Source organism: Thunnus albacares, chromosome 4 (assembly GCF_914725855.1).
Source record: "Thunnus albacares chromosome 4, fThuAlb1.1, whole genome shotgun sequence".
NCBI lineage: Eukaryota > Metazoa > Chordata > Actinopteri > Scombriformes > Scombridae > Thunnus > Thunnus albacares.
The window spans coordinates 14,307,105-14,329,484 of NC_058109.1; the positions used below are offsets into that span (position 1 = coordinate 14,307,105).

The following is a 22,380-nucleotide window of genomic DNA, read 5'->3' on the forward strand; positions in this document are numbered from 1 at the left end:
TGCTGTAAAAAGACCAATGTAAATAAATATAATTCATTCATTCATTCATTCATTAAGCCCATAAACATCTGTGTAGTGTATATGGAACTTTTTAATAGTTAGTGCACAACTGTCAAGTTGCTGCCACCGGTGTTTTCTGAAGTAGCCTGTCTAATGAGGATGTCCCCTGTCTGTGCAATCAATGCGTTTTTAATGTCATCAATTATTTTGCTACATTTTTGGACATGACACAACCTCTCAGCTGAACGCGCACACAGATGTTCATATAGAGTGTGTGGAGGCGAAACTGACACAGACAGACAGGTGTGTTTCTCTGTCGTCATGCTTGCATTGTTTTGAATCGGAGGCTTGTGGTCATAAATGTACACGCATAGCGAATCATAACTTGTCACTCAAAACTATTTTATTCGAATCAAACATTAATATAATGAAGTAGCCGTCTGGCCGGCAGCCGGATGAAAAGCTCTGTGCAGATTAGGAAGAAGTTAGGAACGTTTGTTTTTGATGCGACAGATCTCCCCGCTGATGCAAACACAGCAGAATTGTTACATCACATTGTCACATTAAAAAATGATATTGTATAGAAGCCTGAAACTAGTTGGGATCTTATTTTGATTAACTGTGCAGCCTTAATGGACCGTCTGCCTCAGAAAGATGCCGTGTCTGATGTGTTTCTGGGCAAAGAAAGAGAATTTTCCCAAAGTGTTACCTACGTCAATTTTATCCAGGGGATAGAATGGCATGGTTTGAATTTTTGTGATCTTGTCATCACAACAAAGCAGGGGTTTTGTGATGCGTAGGCAGCTTGACAATTTGTGAAAACAACAACCTGAAAACAGAAACAAAGAGAAAGATTGTTAGTAACTGTTACTCTGTGTTGGTGGTTTACTCTGAGCATAAATACTGTTTACGGATAGCTGCTGCAGCTTGATGTGAGCAAGAATATTTATATTGTCTGACCTGCTTTTTCAAATGAGCGGCATAAAATTTAGACTGTGCCTTTTCCATAAAAAATGTGAAATACAAAGTGTGAGTGCACTGTAACATTCTTATCTGCAGCCAGGGAACTGATTGAGGTCAATCTGTGATTTGCTGCCTTGGCCCTGGGCTGCCTGTGATATCACCAGAGGGCTTACCGTTACCCACAGCTCCCCGTGTTTTACATATCTTCAAACAGTTTGTCTTTGTCTCCTGTTAGGACATTGTAACTACAATGAGTGTATGCATTGTCTGCTGTTTTTCATGCGCTGCGGAAGCTCTTAATGTGCAAGACAATCTCCCCCGGGGCGAAAAATGATCTATTCTCTTCTACCGTCAGCTGTTTAAAAAAAAAAAAAAAAAAAAAGCCAAAAACTGTGCTAACGTCTCTCACCTGTTGTTAATGTTACAGAAACAAGACTACACATCAGCATGAGACCTGCCCTTTTGAATTTCATGACCCGCTTCGTCTGCCAGAGAGCCTGTAGTTGATGCATCAGTCGAACCGTCAGATGGAAACTACTTTTTACCTCCTGTGCCGTCGCCCACAGAAGGGTGATAAAAGCTTAAGCTGCCAACACATGATGAGCAGTGAAACTGCTGTGCGATTACAGGAGCCGGTTTCCTATCAAGACAGTGAAGTCGCCCAGCAGCTCGTCACCCTTTTTTCACTCATGTTGTTTTGATGTCATCGGGGGCTTTTGGGAGGGTAGGAAAATGGTTATCAGTCTTAATATCTGTGGTATGCTTGGAAAAATTCATGCTAGTTTGGCAGAATCTCTTCCTCCCAGTGATTTTTTTTATTTTATTTTCCATAAATGGGCAGTAATCAAGTTGTAAACTAGAATGTAAAAAATAAAGTTAGAAAGCAAATAAAGCTCAGCAACAAGAGGGGCCTGGACTGTTGTAGGTACATGACAATACTTGTTATCAAGGGATTGGTTTCAGAATCGGAGGGGGAAACGGAACAATTAGAAATGCTATGTAGATTTCTGGATTATATATGCACCTAACCTACTTAAAATCAAATAGTTTCCTTGATGGAGACCTTATACTTTATGACAGATAATGTAGGCTGTATTTATATAGACCATTGGTCTTTTAGCATCCTTCCAGGGACAATATTAACCTATAAAACATGCAGAGGAGGTTCAAAATGTTTTTTCAGTCCATAGTATAGAAGTTCAGATCTTCCTCCTTACAACATGATCCACCGTAAGACAACCTGTAAATAGCCTGAGAGGCAAAACCCAGGCGAAAAAATCCACAAAGTCCACTTGCTGCTACTAGAAGTTAATTAACACACGGTAGAGCTTATTTAATGATTATCAACTATTGACTACTGACTATTTATTATTGTTGTTTTCTATTTTAAAGCCCAAGATGAGGTCTTCAAATTGCTTGTTTTGTCTGACCAACAATGAAAACCTCACAGATATTCACTTTTACAATGATAGGAAACATAGAAAAGCACTAAAATCCTCATTGAGAAGTGGAACTAATGCATTTTTGGCATTTTTTGCCAGAAAAAAATGACTTAATGATTAATGAATTGTCAACATAGTTGCAGATCAACTTTTCTGTTTATCGACTAATCCATTAAACGATTAACTGTTTCAGGTCTAAGGCACAGCAGTATCCGAGAGAGACCCAGATGAGCGTATTAAAATTTTTGTCAACTCAGTTATGACAGCTGGACAGTCAGAGGACACCATTATGAGAGATGTAATCAGTAAATCAAACAGGAACTGTAAAAGTAGTTGAGGGGCTTGGAGGACAACAGTGGCATTTTGAAAAGTGACGGGGACATGTCCTAACATACCCACAGGAAATTACACCCCTGCTCATTATCTAAGTGTAACAAAATGAAGCACAGTTAGCGCTGTCGAAGCTGGGTGATAAAAGGATTACAGCTATCAGTTACTGATTAATGGAGAAATTGTTTGTGGGTGTCGTAGGTCTGTTTTTGTCACTGGTTGCCTTTTTGTCTCGGCTGTACTTTTACTTTAGTGTGCACGCGTGTGTGTTTGTGTGTGTGTGTGTATGAGTAATATCATTACTTCTGCTCTGATTCTCCTGATTTGATCAACAGTAGCTCCTGGGTTTCATATTCTCAGCGCTAATGCCATTGACCATCAAAGACGGCTAAAGAAAACACTGGACGTTCCTTGTTTGTCACACATCATGTCTGAAGTTAATTCACTTTGCCTGCTGTGCTCTTGTCTTGTCAAGAGACAGAGTCAGGTTCGCTGTGCGTGGGCTCATTCACGGTGCATCAGAGGAAACCTTTAGCTTGTAAAATCCAGCATAGTTGTAAAAGAAAGCAGTTCATGTAAAATGTTTTATAGATGTCAACGGTTTGGGGTCGTAGTGGAACCCTTTTCCTGGATTGGCTCCGATGTGTGTTGCACTTATGGCTCCTACTGTGACACTAGTTTAAACTTCATTGATCTCAGTAGGAAAATCTGTCTTTTTTATTTACTGATGCTCTTCCCTCAGGGCGCGCAGTACAACATTTATTAATCTAAGGGCAACTCAGATCATGTGATGACACACTCAGCTGTATAAAGTCCTTTTTTATATGATTATTTATTAGGACAACTTGGAGTGTTTTACTCCACGTATACCATGACCACTTACACTAATTTAGACTGTTGATTAAACTGTTGACCACATCTTTGTTTGGCTGGAATGTGTCTGTTAAAATAAACTTAAAAAACATATTTTTCCATGACCTTTTTTTTTTTTTATTTTGTAACTGTGAATTCTGTGAACGGTGTTGATTCTGTGAGCGTTTATTATTTCATCAGTTCTGTTGCTAAAATGATCTCCTGCAGACCGGAGAAGGGCAGCTGACTTTCTGTCTGCAGCTCAGCTGAGCAAACCTTAATTTCACAGATGAAATAAGGCCATAAAAACTTTACACCTAAGCATACATTATTCAAGGGAAGTTGTAAAGAATAGTGACCAGAAAATGAGGTTTGTAGTTTGTTTTAAAAAAAATTTAGAATTAAAGAAGACATCATGGATGAGCACATGCACAGGAGCTGTGTGACAGTTTATTGATCACACCATCCAAGCAGTCTTCTTTTTACCCAGTGTGTTTTAACACTGCATTAAGATGAGCTGAGGCGATCTGTTTCATGTCATTACTTGAATGAATGTGCGCCCTATCAGTAGGAGGCGTATATAGGACTGACAGAATAAAATTCTCAGTTGGTAATAGCACACTATTCTTGAGATAAATGGTGTTTTCTTCCAGAATATATTTACACGCATGAAGTTTTAGAATAATTTATAAACTGGGGTATGGTGGCCAAACAGGTAGATTCATTATTTGTTTAACTCAAACAGTGTTAAAAGTTAAAAAAATTTGTGCTACTGATCATAATCTCAGATATAATATTAATAGAAAGCAAAGTCATGTGGATTGTGTAAGAAATCCTTCCTTATATTGCTAAATCAAATAAACAATTACACAGATAAAATAATTTCACCAAAAAAGTGATTTGATAGCCATAAAAAAGGAAAATAATCACATCAAATACACATAAAAAAGAACACAATTTAAGAAAAAATGAATGTTGTGTAAAAGAAAGTCAGACCTCAGATGTCCAGCAAGCTACGTTTATGATAGACATTTAAAACGGACAAAATGTTGAATACTCTGGGAAAGCTTTAAAAAATCTTGGTTAGTAACTTTGTAAAACTGTTAAACTGCACATTGCAGACTGGTACTTACCTAGTAAACCAGCTGCTGTACTGGCACACTTGTTTTTCTGAAACATAAAAGTATGTAATTTGTAATGGCTATCATGCAAACCAACATATTAATGTAATATTTAGTACTTCTGCATCTTCTGTCTGCCCTCCTTGAAAAAGATTGCGGTTAGGGGGGGAAAAAAATTGCTGACAGCTTTAGTTTGTAATTCCTCCAGAATAATTTGAGACCCTGCTGCTAATCCTCTTGTGATCGACCTTTGGATTCTGACCCAGTCTTTAGAAATCATTTGCTGTAAACCAATTTGGCGTGCTAAAAGGCATTTTCAGCTCATGCTCTTTTCACATAAGGTCTTATAGTCTTGATCTCCTCTTGTCGTTTTTGTTAAATAGCTTTTGTTGTAGAGGGAAAAAAATCAAAAATACAGGACGACCTGACCTCTTTGTGCTGGAAAGTTTTTTTTTTACGCATCTGAAAGGTTGAATCAAAAGTGTGCTTAGGTTTTAGTTTTGAGTTTCATTTGTGTGTCAGGACATCTTATGAGTTCATTTGACTGCCAGTTGAAAATGCAACGGATGCACTCTTGTTCACTTATATGTGAACACACACACGCAGTGCCGGTATACTGGGGACTGAAAGTGATGCTGTAGGAAGTGATCACACTGCTTGTTTCCTGATTATGTTTTTAGCACTGAAGTAGTTTATGTGTTCTGTTGCTGCTGCAAAGGAAATATATGAGGTTGGTGGTAGACTGAGTAGATATAGGAGCACATTGCATTATGGAGTGTTTCATCAGGCAGTACTGCTGGACTGCAGGGTTTCTTTGGTGAAGGGCTGCAGGTATGAGTTAATATTTATCAGCATTCGAGAAATAATAAGTAAGAACATGTTTCATATGTAAAACATGCATAGATGTGTTTTTAGAGTTAAAGAAATCATATAAAGTATCATTTGTTTTTGAAAAATACTTGATTTTGTATGTTTGTGTTTGCGTGCTAAGTGATTGGGAAGGGCTGAGCTTTTATCAGAAGGTCTTTTGGCTGCAGTGTGTTAAAACGTCCGTACATTGTTGAGAGTGCTGTTCACAGGAAGTGGTCTGATTAAACTCAGTCACTGCAAATTTGATAGTTATTCTACTGTATGTCAGGTTACTGCATGTAAGGTTATAAGGCTGCATGTAAGGTTTTTTTTTAATGTGTTCTGCTATTGATCTGTCCTATTGATAAAAGTTATATATTCAACTTCTACAAGACTTTTTGTAGATATTTTCATAGACTCACTGACATACAATCATCCTGTACATACAGTACAGGATGCTGCTTCTTTTGTTGATCCCTGAAAATCAATAAGAAGCTGAAGTTGGTTTTTGTTGCTTCTCTGACAGCGTAGCTCTCCATTATCTCAAAAAAAAGAACAGACTGACTTTTGGTCATGTTTTACAGTCGTCTGGGGTACATCAAGGTAACAATGACATGTAAAAACCACAGATTCAGCTCAGTGGCCCAGTACTTTTTTTTTTTTCCCTTATCAGTTTATCATCACACTGGCGTCTACTTGAAGCATTCAGGAAGTGGTTAACCTTGATGGAGAAGTGTAGACAGATGTCTACAACAGCTCACGAAGCAAATGGAAAATTGAGATTACAACCCATGCTCAGTCGTTTAGATGAAATGGAGAAATTGGCCTCTATTATTAGAAGTACATTTGTCCCCTTTCTTCTTAAAGGTGTCATCTCGATCTGTGTATCATGCAAATAAATGGAAGAAAACGGCGCGCTTATTAGAATGAAACATTGCTTTCAGTATTTTGTTTCACCTTGATGTGAATCAGACAGTGGAAACAAGACAGTTGCAAGACACAGAAAATGGAAATATTGAGAAAGAAGTTTATTCAGCTTTCAGTTCCATGCTCAAGGACACTTCAGAGGAGTGCTTGGCAGCTCGAACTTAGGTCTCTCTAACTAGGCCATCAAAGTGCTTTTCTGTGCACTTTGCTCTGGTGCATCAGACCAATGCTCACTTTAAACTGTCAATGTTCCCCCAGTGCATCTGGGTACATTTTTATGAACAGTGCATCAACTTCTCTCTCTCTCTCTCTCTCTGTCTCCCCTCTCAGAAAGTTTACTGCTGCTGAAAGCATGATGATGACGATGGTGGGAGGAGGCTACCGCCGAAGGTGCAGCCCTCGCTAGAATCATACTTCTCCCCTTCCAACTTCACCCCTCCACGCATCGCCCACTACTGCCACCCCCTCCTCCCGGCGCCATGGCCAACCACCTGGAGCTGATCCAAGAGCTGCAGCAGCTGGATAAGGTGCCCAGTCTGGAGAGGCTGCGGGCAGCCCAGAAGCGCCGTACCCAGCAGCTGAAGAGATGGGCCGTGTACGAGAAGGAGATGCAAAACAAGAAGCGTAAGGCGGACAAGAAGGGACGCAACGCCAACAACCTCCAGCAGTCGGAGTCCAAGAGGCACGTGTCGTTTGCCGCCAGCGTAGCGCTTCTGGAGGCGTCGGCAAGGAATGACCCAGATGAAGGTAGGGGCAGTAAAGGATATTTATGATATGTGCAAATTAAAAAAATACAAGTAGAGATTCATGGGAAAATTTTGCTCCTGTAATGATGACACAAGTGCACTTAACACACAAAACACAGCCTCTGTAGATTTATTCTGGTTGTAACAAGGCAACACACTAAAATATGTCCTAAAGGTTCCCTTCATAAGCTCAGAGTCAAAGCGAACACAAAGCTCAGTGACGCCACATTTGAATAATTACTCTAATTTCAGCCTCTCCTCTCTACTTCAGCTGGATATCAAAATGCCAAGGTCAGGAAAACAATTAGCTGGGCCGGACTACTTAAACTGCCAGTGAAACTCACTCCATTCAAACTGAATGTATTCTGCTAGGAGACTGTTTTATCATTGGCAAATAATGGAGTTGTCACACTGAGATGAAACTCTGCCAGTCTTTTAATTAAAATTTCTATGGATGGTGCCCTCCTATTTGGAGATAATAATTGTTTTCCTCCAGTACAAACAGTCCCACGGTGCTGTTTCAGTGCTAACAGTGCGTCAGTGATGCAAGAGTATGAAAATGATAACAGGCTGCTATGTTTTAGATATGGCATCTAATTTAACTTCACTCTAACTCAAAACTAGACTGAACTCTTTTTAATCATAACAAATACTGCCTGTGGCTGTTCTACTGTACATTCTTTGCTTCTGCAAGCTGTCAAGATAGAGAAACAGCCACAAGGCTGATGTGTTTTCACATAAATTGAAAAAGCAGCTCTGGACTGCACAAACACGCATTCACATGTACCCATATGTACTTGCACATGGACTGTGAACTGGCATGCTTAAACTCCAGCTGGAGTGAGAGTCACTGCAAGTATGGAGTTATGTTGTTTGGATGCCCTATTGGAATTTAAAATGATGTGAAATGTAAAAGATTTGATAAAACCAGCAGAGGATAAAAGGAGCAGATTATCACACAATTGGATAAAAAGGAATAGCTTTACCAAACAAAAACACCTTTCATCAGTTATGTTGCTGCTGTTGCTGCTTCATTACACACAGATAGTGTGAATGTTTTTGAAAACGGTTTGAACAGCATTAAATTCTTTTTTTTTGCTGTGTGCAAATTCCCAGAAAGTCTGCAGAGCCATTTAGACCTTGAAGCACAATGTTGTGGCTGTTGGTGATCATGCAAGTCTTTTAAATTGCTTTTTAAAAAAAACAACAACACAGGAGGTTGCCAGGAACAGGCAACATCTACTCATTTGTTTTCAGTCTCGAGACATCTGCATTCATCAACATTGCTTGCTTTCATTCAAGGAGAAACGTTTCCAATATTTAAGGTCAGCACAGTATTGTTACATGTTCAAGGAAATTAAAAGATTATGGTTTAATACATTTTGAGAGTGCCGACAAAACACAGGCAGCCAAACAAAAATCTCTTGCACAAGTTTTGAAGGCCATCTGGCCTTGCGTTTCTTATATATTTGGCGACTTATATGAAAATGAAAATCAATTTCATGAGGTAAGCAGCAGCGGTGGCACTGATGAAAAGACAGGCAGTGGAGCTGGAGGTGGCAGAGTTGAAGATGCTGAGATTTTCGTTGGGAGCGATGAGGATGGACGAGATTAAGGAATGAGTATATGTTTATGGATATGTTTAGGGAAGATATACAGGTTGTTGACGTGATAGAGGAAGACGCAGAGGACAGGAAGAGATGGAAACAGATGATCTGCTGTGATGACCCCTAACGTGAACAGCCAAAAGAAGAAGAAGAGGAAGCAGCAATTAGCATGTAGTCTTGGTTGACAACAGGTTATATTTTAGTAGGAGGGCAGGATTGTGTAGGAGGTAAAACAGCAGGCTCAGTAATTGTAAGATGAACACTACACTGTCTCTGTAGATGTGCAGTTATTATATATTTTATTTTAAACTAACATTTTTCATGTAGCTACATTTAATATATGGCATATCATACAGTATATTTCAATATATATATATGCTGTATGGTTTATATTTCATATTTATAGAGCAATAAGTCAGAAGTTAATGAAACCTGTATTGGTTGCAATGCATATAAATTGACTATTATAAATTGAATATTGACTATTTTTAGCATAATTGTGTTCACATCATATGAAATTCTCACACATCTGAATAAATGCACCCGCCTGTGTATCCTCATGTGCAACACTGGACACCTGAGAGGAGATTTCCTGCTTCGGTTTTGGCATAACTGATGCGCAGGAGCTTTGTCAGTTCTCCTTACTGCTGACGGTGCCTGGGCACAGAACCGTTTGCTATCAGCGCTGTTTAATTAGGGTGACCATGAAAGAGGCAGAGAGATAAAGAGAAAGGGAGACAGGATGTAGTGTTGCCTGCACAGCTCCAGTGGCAGCTGGCTAGCTCAGGATCCTGATAATCTCCTCTCTAGTTCCCTCTGGTCCCCAAATGCTCGATCAGGCGTCATGACTCCACACGCTATGCTGCTCTGACACACTATTCACAGGCCCTGGGCTTCCTTTATAAAAATATGGTTTGACAGATTGCCTTATATAGTCATTTTTAAAGGAGGTTATGTCAAAAGAAAAAATCAAAATAAGTTGAAATCAATCAATCAACGATCACTGCTGACTTTTTACATTAACAGAGTCAAAACAAAGTTGTGCACAGAGATACAACACACTACTAATTAGACCCATAATCTACAAAAACAATGACAGCAGCAGTGGAAAGTTACTGATGAGGTCGGAAATGACAGAAGCCACCCATCACCTCCTTTTTCATGAGGAGAAAGGAAGGGCGAGAGGTAAAAACAACAACAGTGAGATTTGGGATTGACTTTGACCTGAGGCTGACTCTGTCGGTCTCGAGGCCATAATAAGATGAGAGCTCTCGGATTGGCTGGACTGACTCCTGCTTAATCCCTGATTGGTTGGAGCGGGCGAGACCCTTCCTGTCATTCTTTTCCTGCTCTCTGTTCTCTGTGGTTGTAGTCAGAGCTCCATTGAGTTGACTGGAGGGTATGTGTGTGTGTGTGTGTGTGTGCACGCAGGCTGACAAATGTGTGTGTTTTTATTGGTATTTATGTTTCATAGATGGACTATTTGCTGTTTTTTGTATATTGAACAGTAGATGGTGTTAATGTAGATGGTGTGTAGCTACAATCTTTGCACTTGCAGGTGTGCATGTTTATATGCTTGTGTTCTAGTGTGTAAATGTGTGTGTGTGCATGTGCGTGTTTCCTCTCTGATCTACAGTGTCACTGTCATTATAACTTCCTCCCTGGAAGCTCTGGGAACAGACTCACTTGGCTGTGAGGAGATGCAGATGCACGAAAGCCGAAGAGGACGCAATGTGTAGTCGAGCTGAAGGTCGTGCGCGTCTTCGTGTGTTTGTGTGGCCTTGAGAGGCAGAGGTGAAGCGTTCATAAGTGAGTTTGCATGAACGTAAATAAACTCTTCAAGTGTGTGTTTCCAGCTGTGTGCTCGTTTCCAGAGAAACACTGAATGGGCTGGAAAATAAGGGGGGGGGGGGGGGAAAGATAGCAGAGAATAGGAGATAGGAAAGGATTGGATGGGAAGGGATGCATCCTGAGTCTGAGCCCATTTCTTCACCCTCCGGCTGCCACCACCCCTGAACCCTCCGCCCTCACACAGTGATGAGGGCTGATGGCTGTGAAATTACAGTGAAGCACCTCAGTGTCTCTGTGTGCAGCTCTCTGGCTATTGAGCCTGATAGGTTTTCTCCTCTCCAGAGAGCCGCCATCCAGCAGACGAGCAACCAGCAGGGTCAGAAAGGACAGTATATACACACACACACACACACACACACACACACACAGTATGGGCTGAGCTGACATTTCCTCTTAACACTGCTGTGTTACCTGATGAAGTCGTCGACCAGCTTGTATATGATTAAAGGAGTCAAGAAAAAACTGAAGTGCATACCTGAAAGTCAGATATTTTCATCCAGGTTGACTTGGAAAGCTGTTCATTATTTAGGATTAAGTCAATGCCAACAGGTCAAGTCAGAGTAAACATTTGGTGGCAATCAAATTATCCCACTGATCAGTCGGCCATAAGTGAGCCACAGAAACGTGGATGAAAGGGTCGTTCAGTAATCCTAAAGCGGGATTTATAGCGATTGTCCGCTCTCTATCACAGTGGATGAAAGATCATATACACCTCAGTTGCACGGTGATAGTCTCCTTTTTTCAGTAATGAGACAAGGTGAACCTCGTCATTGTCCCTCTATGTCACGAAGTGAAAGAATATGAGCACAGGGAATATAAGTAACAGTATCCAGATTGATCAATATGTCCATCTAGTTAAGATATGGTGATGTCAGTGGGTGAAATCTGACTCTGAACTATAAATCAAAACCTAACGGGACTGCTGTTAATCCCTTGCATCAACTATAAACCCAGTTTAACTGCTCGTCAAAACGCCCTTCAGCAAGACACTGAACCTCGAACTGCTCCAGGTGAGCAGATCAGCGCCTTGCAACTAATTTATTATTAGATTAGTCTATTTTCTTGATTAATCAATAAGTCTCTTGGTCTTTAAAATGTCAGAAGATGGTGAAAAGTGTTTACAGCTGTTTCCCAAAGCTCAAGGTGACATCTAATACTATCATAGAAAACTAAATAAACCAGAAAATCTTCATATTTGAGAAGCTGGAACCAGAGAATTTGCTTTTTCTTGAAAAAAAAATGACTCAAATTGATTAGTGAATTATCAAAATAGTTGGCTATTAATTTTCTGTCGATCAATTAATCGATTAATTGTTGGAGCTCTGAACTCATTCTGTATTGACTCCTTTTTGCTGCAGTTATTAGCTGTTATTTGTGTAAATTATAAGTGTAGCAGTTGGCTTTGTGAATCTTAACAGAAATAATTAGAAATACATTGTAGAATATCTAAAATTCATTGCAAAACTAAGTCAAGTCTTTCTTCCTAAAAGAAAAAAAGATCTCCAGTGTCTGTAGGGACCAGTGAATGTTGTTCTCATCATTATAAAAAAAGATGGTTAAGATCTACAAGATTTTGTTCAAAGTTGTCTATCCATTAATTACAAAATAATATGATTATATGAAAAGCAGCGATGACAAAGCCAGTTGTAATTTTTTTTTTCTCTCCCATTTTGTGTTTTACAGCTCTGTGCTTTTCCCACCCTGGGCTCTATTTATTCACCCACTCACGTGGCAACACCCAGCACACTAATTACCACTTATTCCCCACTGAAAATCATAACTTAACTTGATGTCGGAGAGGCCACACTTAAAATCCACAGTCCGTTTTTAGCCATGTGGCTTTTGCCTCTGGTTCACCACCTTTTTTTTCTCCCACCATATCATCACCATTAAAATACAGAGGAGGAATAACTCCAGATTTCAGGATAGAAAAAACACAACAGCAGCGAGTGATTCCTCTTGGAGGGAGAATTTGCGTGCGGTTTTGTCTCTCTCTTTTTTTTTTTTTTTCTCTTTCTAGTTATTTGTGTGCAAATTAGCTCTCAGAGGAGCTTTTGTCTTCTTCTACTGTCTTATTAGAGTGGTAAGGCCTTCTCCTCTGAGGCCTTAGATAGGCTTAGCTGCTCCCAGGCATATGGCAGCAACAGCGTGGCATTAAAAAGACACACAAGAGCAGAGTGAAAAGAAAAAAGAAGTGCAACACAAATAAAAAATACGTCATATCGGATGCAACTGGTGTCCGACAATACGCTGACCTTCAACAGTGATGCCTCCATCTTTCGTTCTTGAACATTCCTCACTTCTTACTGACGCCAGCTTTCAGATTTTAATCTACAGGAAGAAACACATTAAGATACTGGATGTTGCTTACTTTTTACTCATAGCCGATGCCACTGGGGAGATTTCATCTCCTCTCATGGAGTTTGAAGGAAGATGAGAAGCCAAATCAGTCAGTAAGACCTTTGTGTTTAATTTTTACAGTCGTGACCTTCTCAGTGATTAGGAGGCCTTTTTTTGATGATTAAAGGTGGCTTTGTCAGGGGACTTTCAGAATCATACAGCTTTGGATGCAAAAAATCAGTCTAACACCCACATCTGCACTATCAAACTGCATATTGAGGTTTTAAATATGTGTGAGATCTGTGGTAAACAAATTAACTCTACTGAGGTTAGATCCGTGCTCGTGGCTCTGTAAGATTCTGTGTAGTGCTGCTTTGAGCTGACGTCAGCATGCCAAGATGCTTACACTAACAAAGCTAACATGCTGATGATGTGCAGCTATAATGTTTACCATGTTCAGCCTAGCAGATAAATCCAACAATATATTTTTTTTTTTTTTACAAAAAATGGATAACTAATTCATGTTTCAGAGTCAAACAATGCATGTAATGGTTATAAGCGTCTTCTAAGTGCAAAATTTTTACTTTTTTAACATAAAACAAGTAAAAATTGCAACAAAACAGCCCATTAATAGGCAATATTACACATTTACAAGGTCACACCTTGAAAAATCCTGGCCAGACTACAAAACCCCTGAGCTATGAACGTGCCAAATGTTTTAACCTGCAGAGTCATTAAACACCACAGCTGTTATTTTTTAAAGAGCTACCACAGTGATGACCAGACAAGCTCATTACACAACTGACTCATTAAGCCCAAAGTTTGCCACAGTTTTTTGTCTACAATCAATTCTTTGGGAACTGCACCAACCTGGAAAAACAACTATTTTACAGTATTCAGTATTTAGTATTCAGTTTAACTCTGGACAATGGACAGTAACATTTCTGTGACAAAATATTTAGGGTTTAGAATGTGCTGTGTGTTTTAAAAAAAACTCATAAGTTAAATCATGTTTTTTTTAAAGGATGGCGTTTATCAGTTTTTGCAAATGAACTCTTCAGTTTTTGACCTGATGATGCTTCTCAGTGAAAAAAGATCACCAAAATGATTACAATTGAATGTCAGTAACAAATTTCATGACCACATTTCCAATAATTGTCGAGATATTTCACTCCTACTCATGTTTTTAGGCAGATACAGTATTATGAAAAACAAGAACCACAGCATCCAAACTTGTGGTGAATTTTGACATTTGAAATGTTGTTTACTGCTTCTTAATCTTTTTGATGTGACGAAATTACATCACAGGTGTGAAGGCAAGTAATACTGCCAGCATTTAATAATGCCACAAACAGCCTGTTTGATTAAAGCTGGATGGGGAGCACTGGAACCAAATAAACATCGGTGTAACCTTTTGATGTAAAAAGCTGATATAAGGTAAATTTGTTACAAAAATATGGCTCCTCTCTGTTCTGGGTACATCTGGAAATTAAACAATGTCTCATTTCTTAAAAAAAAAAAGATGCTCAAGTTTGACCAGGATGCAATTTTAAATGGCACCTATAGTAGCTCTTGTTTCTGCAGATGTTGAATGCAATGTTTGGACAAAAATGCCTAGAAAATGAATGTAATATAATGTGATGTGATAAAAGATCCCCCTTTACCCAACCAGTCAGACTGGTCTCATTGTGATAGAGGATCCGATTCTGCAGTCATGCTCATCAGATGCCGTCATTAACAAATTCATTTTCTTTTTATCATCAACTAGAAAGAGTAATGAGCTGAGCACATGAAATGAGACAATTAATCACAGGTCACAATATTAGAAATAAACAGAGCTGTTCAGTGATGATGTACGTCGCTCTGCAACAGGATCAGTGCTGCTCTGTGTTGGAACGATGGAAGTCGGGCCAAGACAAAAGAGAGTTGGTAAACTTCAAACGATTTGCACTTGCAGACATAAAAGGACACACTTTTGAACCAGATTTACCAGCTAATAAAAGCTGCCTGAAGCTTGTTATCTATCCTGTCTCTCAAAATACTTTCATATACTGGAGCACACTGGATCTGGTACAAAGAGAGTGATATGAAGAGTGATTCAAGGGCAAATTTCAGGCATGAAACACTAAATATGCACTGGGTCCTTTGTCCTTCTGTTTAATAATGATTATGAAACATAGTCACTAATGAAGCCTTCTGTCATAATGAAATCATTTTTTTTAAATGAGCCTAAATGTTTTCAACATTTGTCATACCCAAAGGCTTTTAAAAAGTTTTTAAAAAGTTGTAAAAGTTGTTAAGGATATTGACTAAGAAATTTTTTTTTCTTTTTGCTGAGCACTAACTAGTGATCTGTGGCAGGAGGTTGTTTACTCACATGTTCAGCTAAGCTGATGCGACCTCTCACCTTCGACAACTGTAAACTGCCCATATTCTCTGGTGCATCATGTGTTGTAAACAAATCACTAAAGGTGTGAGCAGTTTGTTAGGAGTGTGTGTGTGTATAGACCCCTAGAATAGAAGAATTATGGCTCTGTCTGTCCATCTCTCATTATACAAAATCTAATATTATACTTTTTAGATGTTGACATATGTCTTTGCATTTTTTCACTCTTAAAAGAAGTTGCAAAATCCTGAATCATCCCTATTTTCTATTAGATAAAGTAGCTTTGTGCGGATTCCTGTCACCTTATGTGTGAAAGATTAAAATAGAGCTGAAACAATCGGTAGATTCATCAATTAGTTGATTAGTTGAAAATGAATTGGCAACAAGTTTGATCTATTAATCTTTTTTAAGTAATTTCTTAAGAAAAAACACCAAAAATTTATTGTCTCTAGCTGCTTATCTGATTTTCTTTTTATGATGGTAAAGTGAGTATCTTTTGGACAAAACATGCAACTTGAATATGTCAACTTGAGTTTTGGGGATTTGCAATAGACATTTTTCACTATGTATATGATTAATAATAAGTTAATCAATACATATGACATGCAGATTAATCAATAATGAAGATTGACTGACCAAAAGGACCTAATTAAAAAACTGGACACCATGATACAAAGACATGCTCTGCCAAGAGCTCAGCTGTCCACTCAGACTTTAAATTACTCAGATCTCAATTAAATCTATAAAGCAATAAAAACCTGCATTTATTGCATCTACTACTGACTACCTACTGACATTTGATAATATCATATGGCTCTTTGTGGCTGCATTATTCACTCAATCATGAGGCCTGAGGATGAGTGCGATCGTTGTTAGTATCCCTGCATCTTTCCTGTCGACAGAATTAAGCCACTTCACTTAAAGCCAAATCAAGGCTCCTTCACTGCCGGCTCTTTGCTTTTTCTTCTAGCGTGATCATCGCTGATTTTTATCTGACATTTCTGAGCAGTTGATTACTTAAGTGGGATTTGCCATTTCATGCCCTAAGCAGTGCCGTGACAATGACAGGGTTGAGAGCTACAGATAAAATGTATCCTTGCATTTGTGGCATCTATCGAATAAGTCTGTGATTAGGAGTGCTAGTCTTACACTCCTGACATCAGTGGATTTGAGAAACTGTGTTTTTATAACAGCCTGTCATCCTCCCCATCACACTACTGCTAGATTTTGAGGTTTTTGGACATATTTTCCCTTTTTTTCTTTTTTTTTTTTTTTTTTCATGTCATCCCTCTGTGATTGGGGCTGTTTTTTATGGATTCTCAGGCAGCCTCTAGGTCAACAAAACGATTCTCTTTTTGCTTTGTCTCTCTAAATTAACATTCCTCCGTAGGCTCGTCAGACTCATCTCCTCCCGGCGTTGCTGCTCTGCCCGGCACACACTGGCACTGCTGTCTCTTCCCTGCCATGCTCGTTCACGTGCCTCAGCCTGGGCGAATGGGGCCTGACTCATCCTGGTCATGTAACATCATTTAGGATTAAACAATGCAGGGGGAAAAAAGTAAAAATACAAAAGTGGAAGCAACCTGATTGGTTGAGCTAGTATCGATAATGTTGTGTGGAGTGTAAGTGTTTGTGATAGCGCATCAGGAGTTGGTGCTGTCAGTTGAAAGAACAGTAAGCAATGGACCGTAGAATTATTAGGATTTTGGCTTATTCAGTTTCATAATTGAACATGTTTCTTGGCTGTGTAACTGTCACACAACAACAATGGGTCATTTGTTGTACTTGACCAGCTCACTGACTACAGTATATCTGCTTCGCTATGTCCTCTACTTGCACTACAACACTCATTTACCTCTTTTCATAGGTGCATTTGCTCTCATAAAAACCACATTATTATAATTATTACAATTATTCATTGCTGGTTTAGATCTGGTCTTTAGTAAACTGTACTGCACTAAGCGGTAGTCTACCAACAAGCTTGCTGAGATCTCCCTTCTCCCTCTCCTCCCTTCCACATCAGTCAAATCTCCTGGGAGAGCCCCGACTCTCAAGTTAACTCCTATTTCCATGGTAACTGAGGCAGACAGAGAGGTCCAGGCAGCCATGGCCCAGAGCTACTAAGCTGCAAAGGCACAAATTGTGCATCATCATTGCTGCTGCTGCTGCTGCTGCATGGGATAGTATGTGGGTGACAAACGGATGTGGTTGTGGCTGCTGGGCTAAGTTGCCCTGTCATCAAGTAAAACTGTCATGGGTATAGTTATAGTTCTATGAATGTAACCAACATGGTTATAAGCATTTACTGACTTTATATTATCAATCATTTTCAGCAGTCTTTTATTTGAGGAAGTTTATCTGGAGAAATAACCAAAACTGGTACAATTGTTCTGTGTATCAAACTGGCAAACGCTCAGTTAGAACCGTCTTATTATGCAGACAGGGGAACAGATTTGCTTACTGTGACAAAACATGCTGTCACTAATCAGGTCCTTTGAAATTTGCGCCGCTTGCTTTGAAACAAGTCAACATCTCAAGCAGCCCATCAGCCCTCCCACGTCCTTATCAGCGACTGCTGAAGGCTATTAAATAGCAGCGAGTCGGCCTTGATCCACAACTGCCAATCTCCCAAATGCATGTTCAGCACCCTGCTGCTCCCATTCACCCACCGCCCCCCCCCCCCCCCCCCCCCCCCCCACGTTTTCTAAACCAGCTCATAACATCTTCCAGCGTTTCTCCACCTGCCCACCTACCTCCCCCCCTAATAGTGAATGAACAGCCCTCCACCACAAATCCTGCAATAGGATTCTGGATTATCCAACAAGGATTAGACCTCACCAAACCAAACAAGGGCAGCGTTTCTCATTTACAACACAACAACACAGAGTGATAATATCAAACCCTAGAGGTACAGTGAGTGACCCCAGAAATACCTGTGGACTGAGATGATTTATTCAATGCAGAGTCTGAAAGTAAAGTTTAAAGTGTTTTGATTAACCTGATGAGACACAATTTCATGTTTGAAGTAAAACTGCCCCGAAGGAAAGCCTCAAAATTACAGCATTCAGATCTTGAACTGAAGTGTTACATTCAGTTCATATCTGACAAACATCATGAAGATGAATGAGCATGTAAATTGTGATTGGGAGGTGAAAATGTGCATTACTTTTGCTTCTTGATAACTAAAGCTAAATATATTTGGGATTTGCAAGAATTTGAAGTCAGAAAACAGATTAGAGACTAGATTTAGACTTGATAAAACACCCAAAATAACCCAGCCTTACTCATTGCTACCCTTATCAGTTGTTATTAAAGCCAGAAAATCCAAATGTTGGCAATGGAGTGGAGCTGAGCTGGGATGAACAAATGGGAGCCGCTACAGCTGGTTACAGCCTGTCAATCCCGAACAATAAGCCCTAAAATATAACCGTCTTTAACCACAGAAGGTAATTTTCAAAATTGCCACCACAATATACATTAGACAAAGTGAAATTGGCTTTTGATAATTGATTAATTTTGTTTTTCTTAAAGAACAGTTGGCAGTTTTAAAGTCAAAAGTTTTTCCTTTTTTTTTTTTTTTTTTTTTTACCAGCTTCTAGTGGTCATTAAAGGAACTGCATCTTAATACACTTAAAGCCTCCCTCCACTCAAAAATGTGTCTTTCTTCTTGTTCCTTAAGTTGTTATATGTGCAGAGTTTGACAATAGTTTTCATGTTCATCTGCTGAAAGTTTCTCTGAAAATCTGAGTTAAAGGGCTGTACCTATGAGCATGATTTGTGATATCACAATAGTTTGGAGCCAATCAAGGGCCAGTACTTACACTTACACAACTTACACAAGTTTGATCAACATATACATTCTTATACACTGAGAATGAACTTTACAGTGAAGTCGGGACATCTTGTATCTGGCAGTTGAAGTTTTGAAATGAACAATATTTACATATTCATAGATTCAGAATTTTCTAATGATGTTGAAGGAGTGGATGTCATTTTAAAGATTATTAACAAGGTAACTGACCTTTTTTTTGTGTAAAAAAATAAATAAATAAAAAAACAGTCGAGACACAAATTATTATTCTGAGCAGAGGTTTTTCTCTATTAAAACATGTCTGGAGGGCATCTTTATCACTGAATGATGGTGGTCGCTGCTGGGCTCAGACATGTCAGGCCACATGCCACTCAGGTCTTACAGATGGATTTTAGCTCTTTGTTTAATTTGTCATTAACCATCACTGCAGTCTGTCCTGCAGTTACTCCCTGACAGTCTCTTTCGCAATAATCAGTGGAAGCTGGTTATCTTGATGCCTTTTAGTAAGCATGCTGGAACTAATTGGATGGGGCACTGCTGCATCCTCTATTATTACTATGTTACTGAGACAAACAATACTGATGTTTGTCTCCATAACTTAATGTAGCTCTCTTCTTCTGTAGATAAAAAAAAGCCTGGTCTTGAACACTACTTTTAAAAAATTGCAATTGTGGCACAAACTTTCTTGATTATGTCAATATACCTTTATCTATAATGTGAAATAAATCCTTCAAAAAGTGGTTGAAACTCAACTGTAAGAGTCAATGTGGTAGTTTAAGGTAACTTGTCCTCAGGGTTGGAAGATTGCTTGAGAGGAGAAGAGTTCTGATTGAAATGTTTTGTAAATGGGATGTTTTTTTAAATGGTTACGCCTCTCTTCATCTGTCTCTGTACCTGATGTGACTGATTATTAGGCCTGCTTTAGTTCCTGGTCTGAGTACATCATATAAGGTCTCTTACAGTAAATGGTCAAGAAATTATTTTGTAACTTATTTTGTTACGTTTATTAAAAAAGAAAATATCTACATTATAACATTATGAATCCTGGTAGTGTGATCCTAATTAGTTTGAATATACATTAGCAGCTCAATCTTAAAGCTAACAAGACTCGGTCAAAACCTGTATATGGCTGAAAAGAAACACAGGAAGTGGCAACTAAGCCCCCAGAAAGTGCGCCACGCTTTCACTGAAGCCAATTGGTTGTGTTTGGAATCTCATACTAACCTACTGCCTACTGCGTACTCAATCAGTATGTACTGCATACTACCTACTAAATGAACAATTAAGTACACCGATACCAACAGACTGTTCACACTAAAGTATACTCAAGCAAGACAGTCATGTGACTGAATCAAGTGACTGCATCACATGACATCATTTACAACATCTGGTCTCACCTGGCCAGTGGCCCTTTCACATCTCTGAAAACGTCGCAGCAACTTTCCAAACAGGTGTTATTTGGATAAACTGACCACATATTGGGAATCTGAATGGTTACTCTCTCACCTGGAAAAAATATTAAAACTTAATGAAGTGACCAAATATACAACAGCTTAATCGCCATCGCTGCCAGTTGGTGCAAAATGCATTCTGGGATACTTAGCTTCAGCCACCTTTGGGCAACGAATGGCGTAATCTCAGTCACTCAGTCAGTGACATTGGCTGGCCCCGCCGTTACGGTCCAGCCAAAAAGGAACCCAGACACTGTTGGCAGTGTCATATGGAAATAATCTGTGAAAAGGCTCCATTATTTGAGATGGGTTTAAGGCATTTGGAGTTAATCTGATAAAGTGTTTTCTTCTTTAAGTGTATTTTCTCATAGTGCCAGCAAACATTTTTGAACAAAACAACTGGGAATTGTCAGTGTGTCCATGAATGTCAATGGGCTAACTGAAGGATTTCTCTGTTAATTACATTATCAGACTTTTGGAGTCAATTCCAATCATCTTTTCCAATCGAAATGTGAGATCATTGAGGTATGTGACGTATTCCTTCAGTGTTAATCTGATGATGGTGACCCAGAGAACACCGGCTGTATCCCAATCCACAGTTTGTTGTGTCTTCCAATTGCCTTCGCTGCTGTGCTATTTAACTACATCTGTTAAAGCAGCGTAACATACAATTAAAGTCCCTTAAAAGCTCATCATGTGGAGGATAATTATAACACACAGTGGAATGCTAATTATATCAATGATCTTCTCTCCTAACGTCCTACTAAAACCAATGTCATTTAGCTGCTACTTATGGACGTGCCAAGTGGCCTACTTTCTGCACAGTCGACAGGAAGGCAGAGAAGGCTACCTCGCCTGAAGAGTGTTTGGAACATATTCACATTATTATCTGAAAACTGCTGCACTGTCAAAATGTTTAGGGCTATTTTGTTGTGCTAATGTTAAAGTAGCTCATTTGTGGGATCTAATGCACACCCATGAGTATGTGTGCTACATCAGCCTTTTTTCATTTGCAGTAAATTTGTGAGCAAGATGAAGTCAAAACTTAGTATATGGTTGGACTGTGAATGAAACGCTAGAGGGTTTTTAATTTGTATGTCGCCTGGTTACATCAGACATGGACATTGTCAGCATTTTAAAGATGTTTGTCTTTATGCATGTGTAAGTTAATTTATTTGTACAGCAGTTTTCATACAGTAGTTGTAACTCAAGGTGCTGTACATTGCACTAGATTTTGGATGTAGACTATATGGTGCTGTTGTAAGAAGGGTTGAATTAAGTGTAAATGACCCCAGTACAGTGTGTTTCATGTTATATCACTTTTATTTTTTTTACTATGAACATGGAAGTGCTTTATTTTAAAAAGACACTAGACCCATGTAACATGCGGACATTGACAGTAAGACGGCACACAGATCTTCTCACGTAAATGTCACAACACAAATAGGCTTTATTTGGATAAACTGACCACATATTGTGAATCTAAATAGCTACTTTCTCACCTGGAAAAAGTATTAAATCTTAATAAAGAGACATTAACAGTCCTACAGCACCCTGTTTACTAGTGTGCACATGTGAAACGCGACTGTGTCCGTGGACCTTCTGCGGGTTGGTGCTCTCAGTGTTGGAGCCTCTGTGTGAGAGGCTTCAGTCGGTAAATGTGTGTTTTTTAAAACTTATTTTGGGACTGCACTCAGTCCCGCT

At 39.2% G+C, this 22,380-nt stretch overlaps 1 protein-coding gene across 2 annotated transcripts in view; it reads left to right on the top strand.

The window, feature by feature from the left end:
- Positions 1–22,380, top strand: part of ppp1r16b (protein phosphatase 1, regulatory subunit 16B) — an 88,654-nt gene that overhangs the window by 25,429 nt on the left and 40,845 nt on the right. Inside the window, exons 1-2 of one of the 2 annotated variants that reach the window (XM_044347786.1) lie at positions 5,359–5,539; positions 6,815–7,231. In XM_044347786.1, coding sequence (XP_044203721.1) covers positions 6,964–7,231 — 268 coding nt within the window. In that variant the 5' untranslated portion in view covers positions 5,359–5,539; positions 6,815–6,963. Of the gene's footprint in view, positions 1–5,358; positions 5,540–6,814; positions 7,232–22,380 lie in introns of those variants that run through there. The other variant, XM_044347785.1, reaches the window with a different exon arrangement.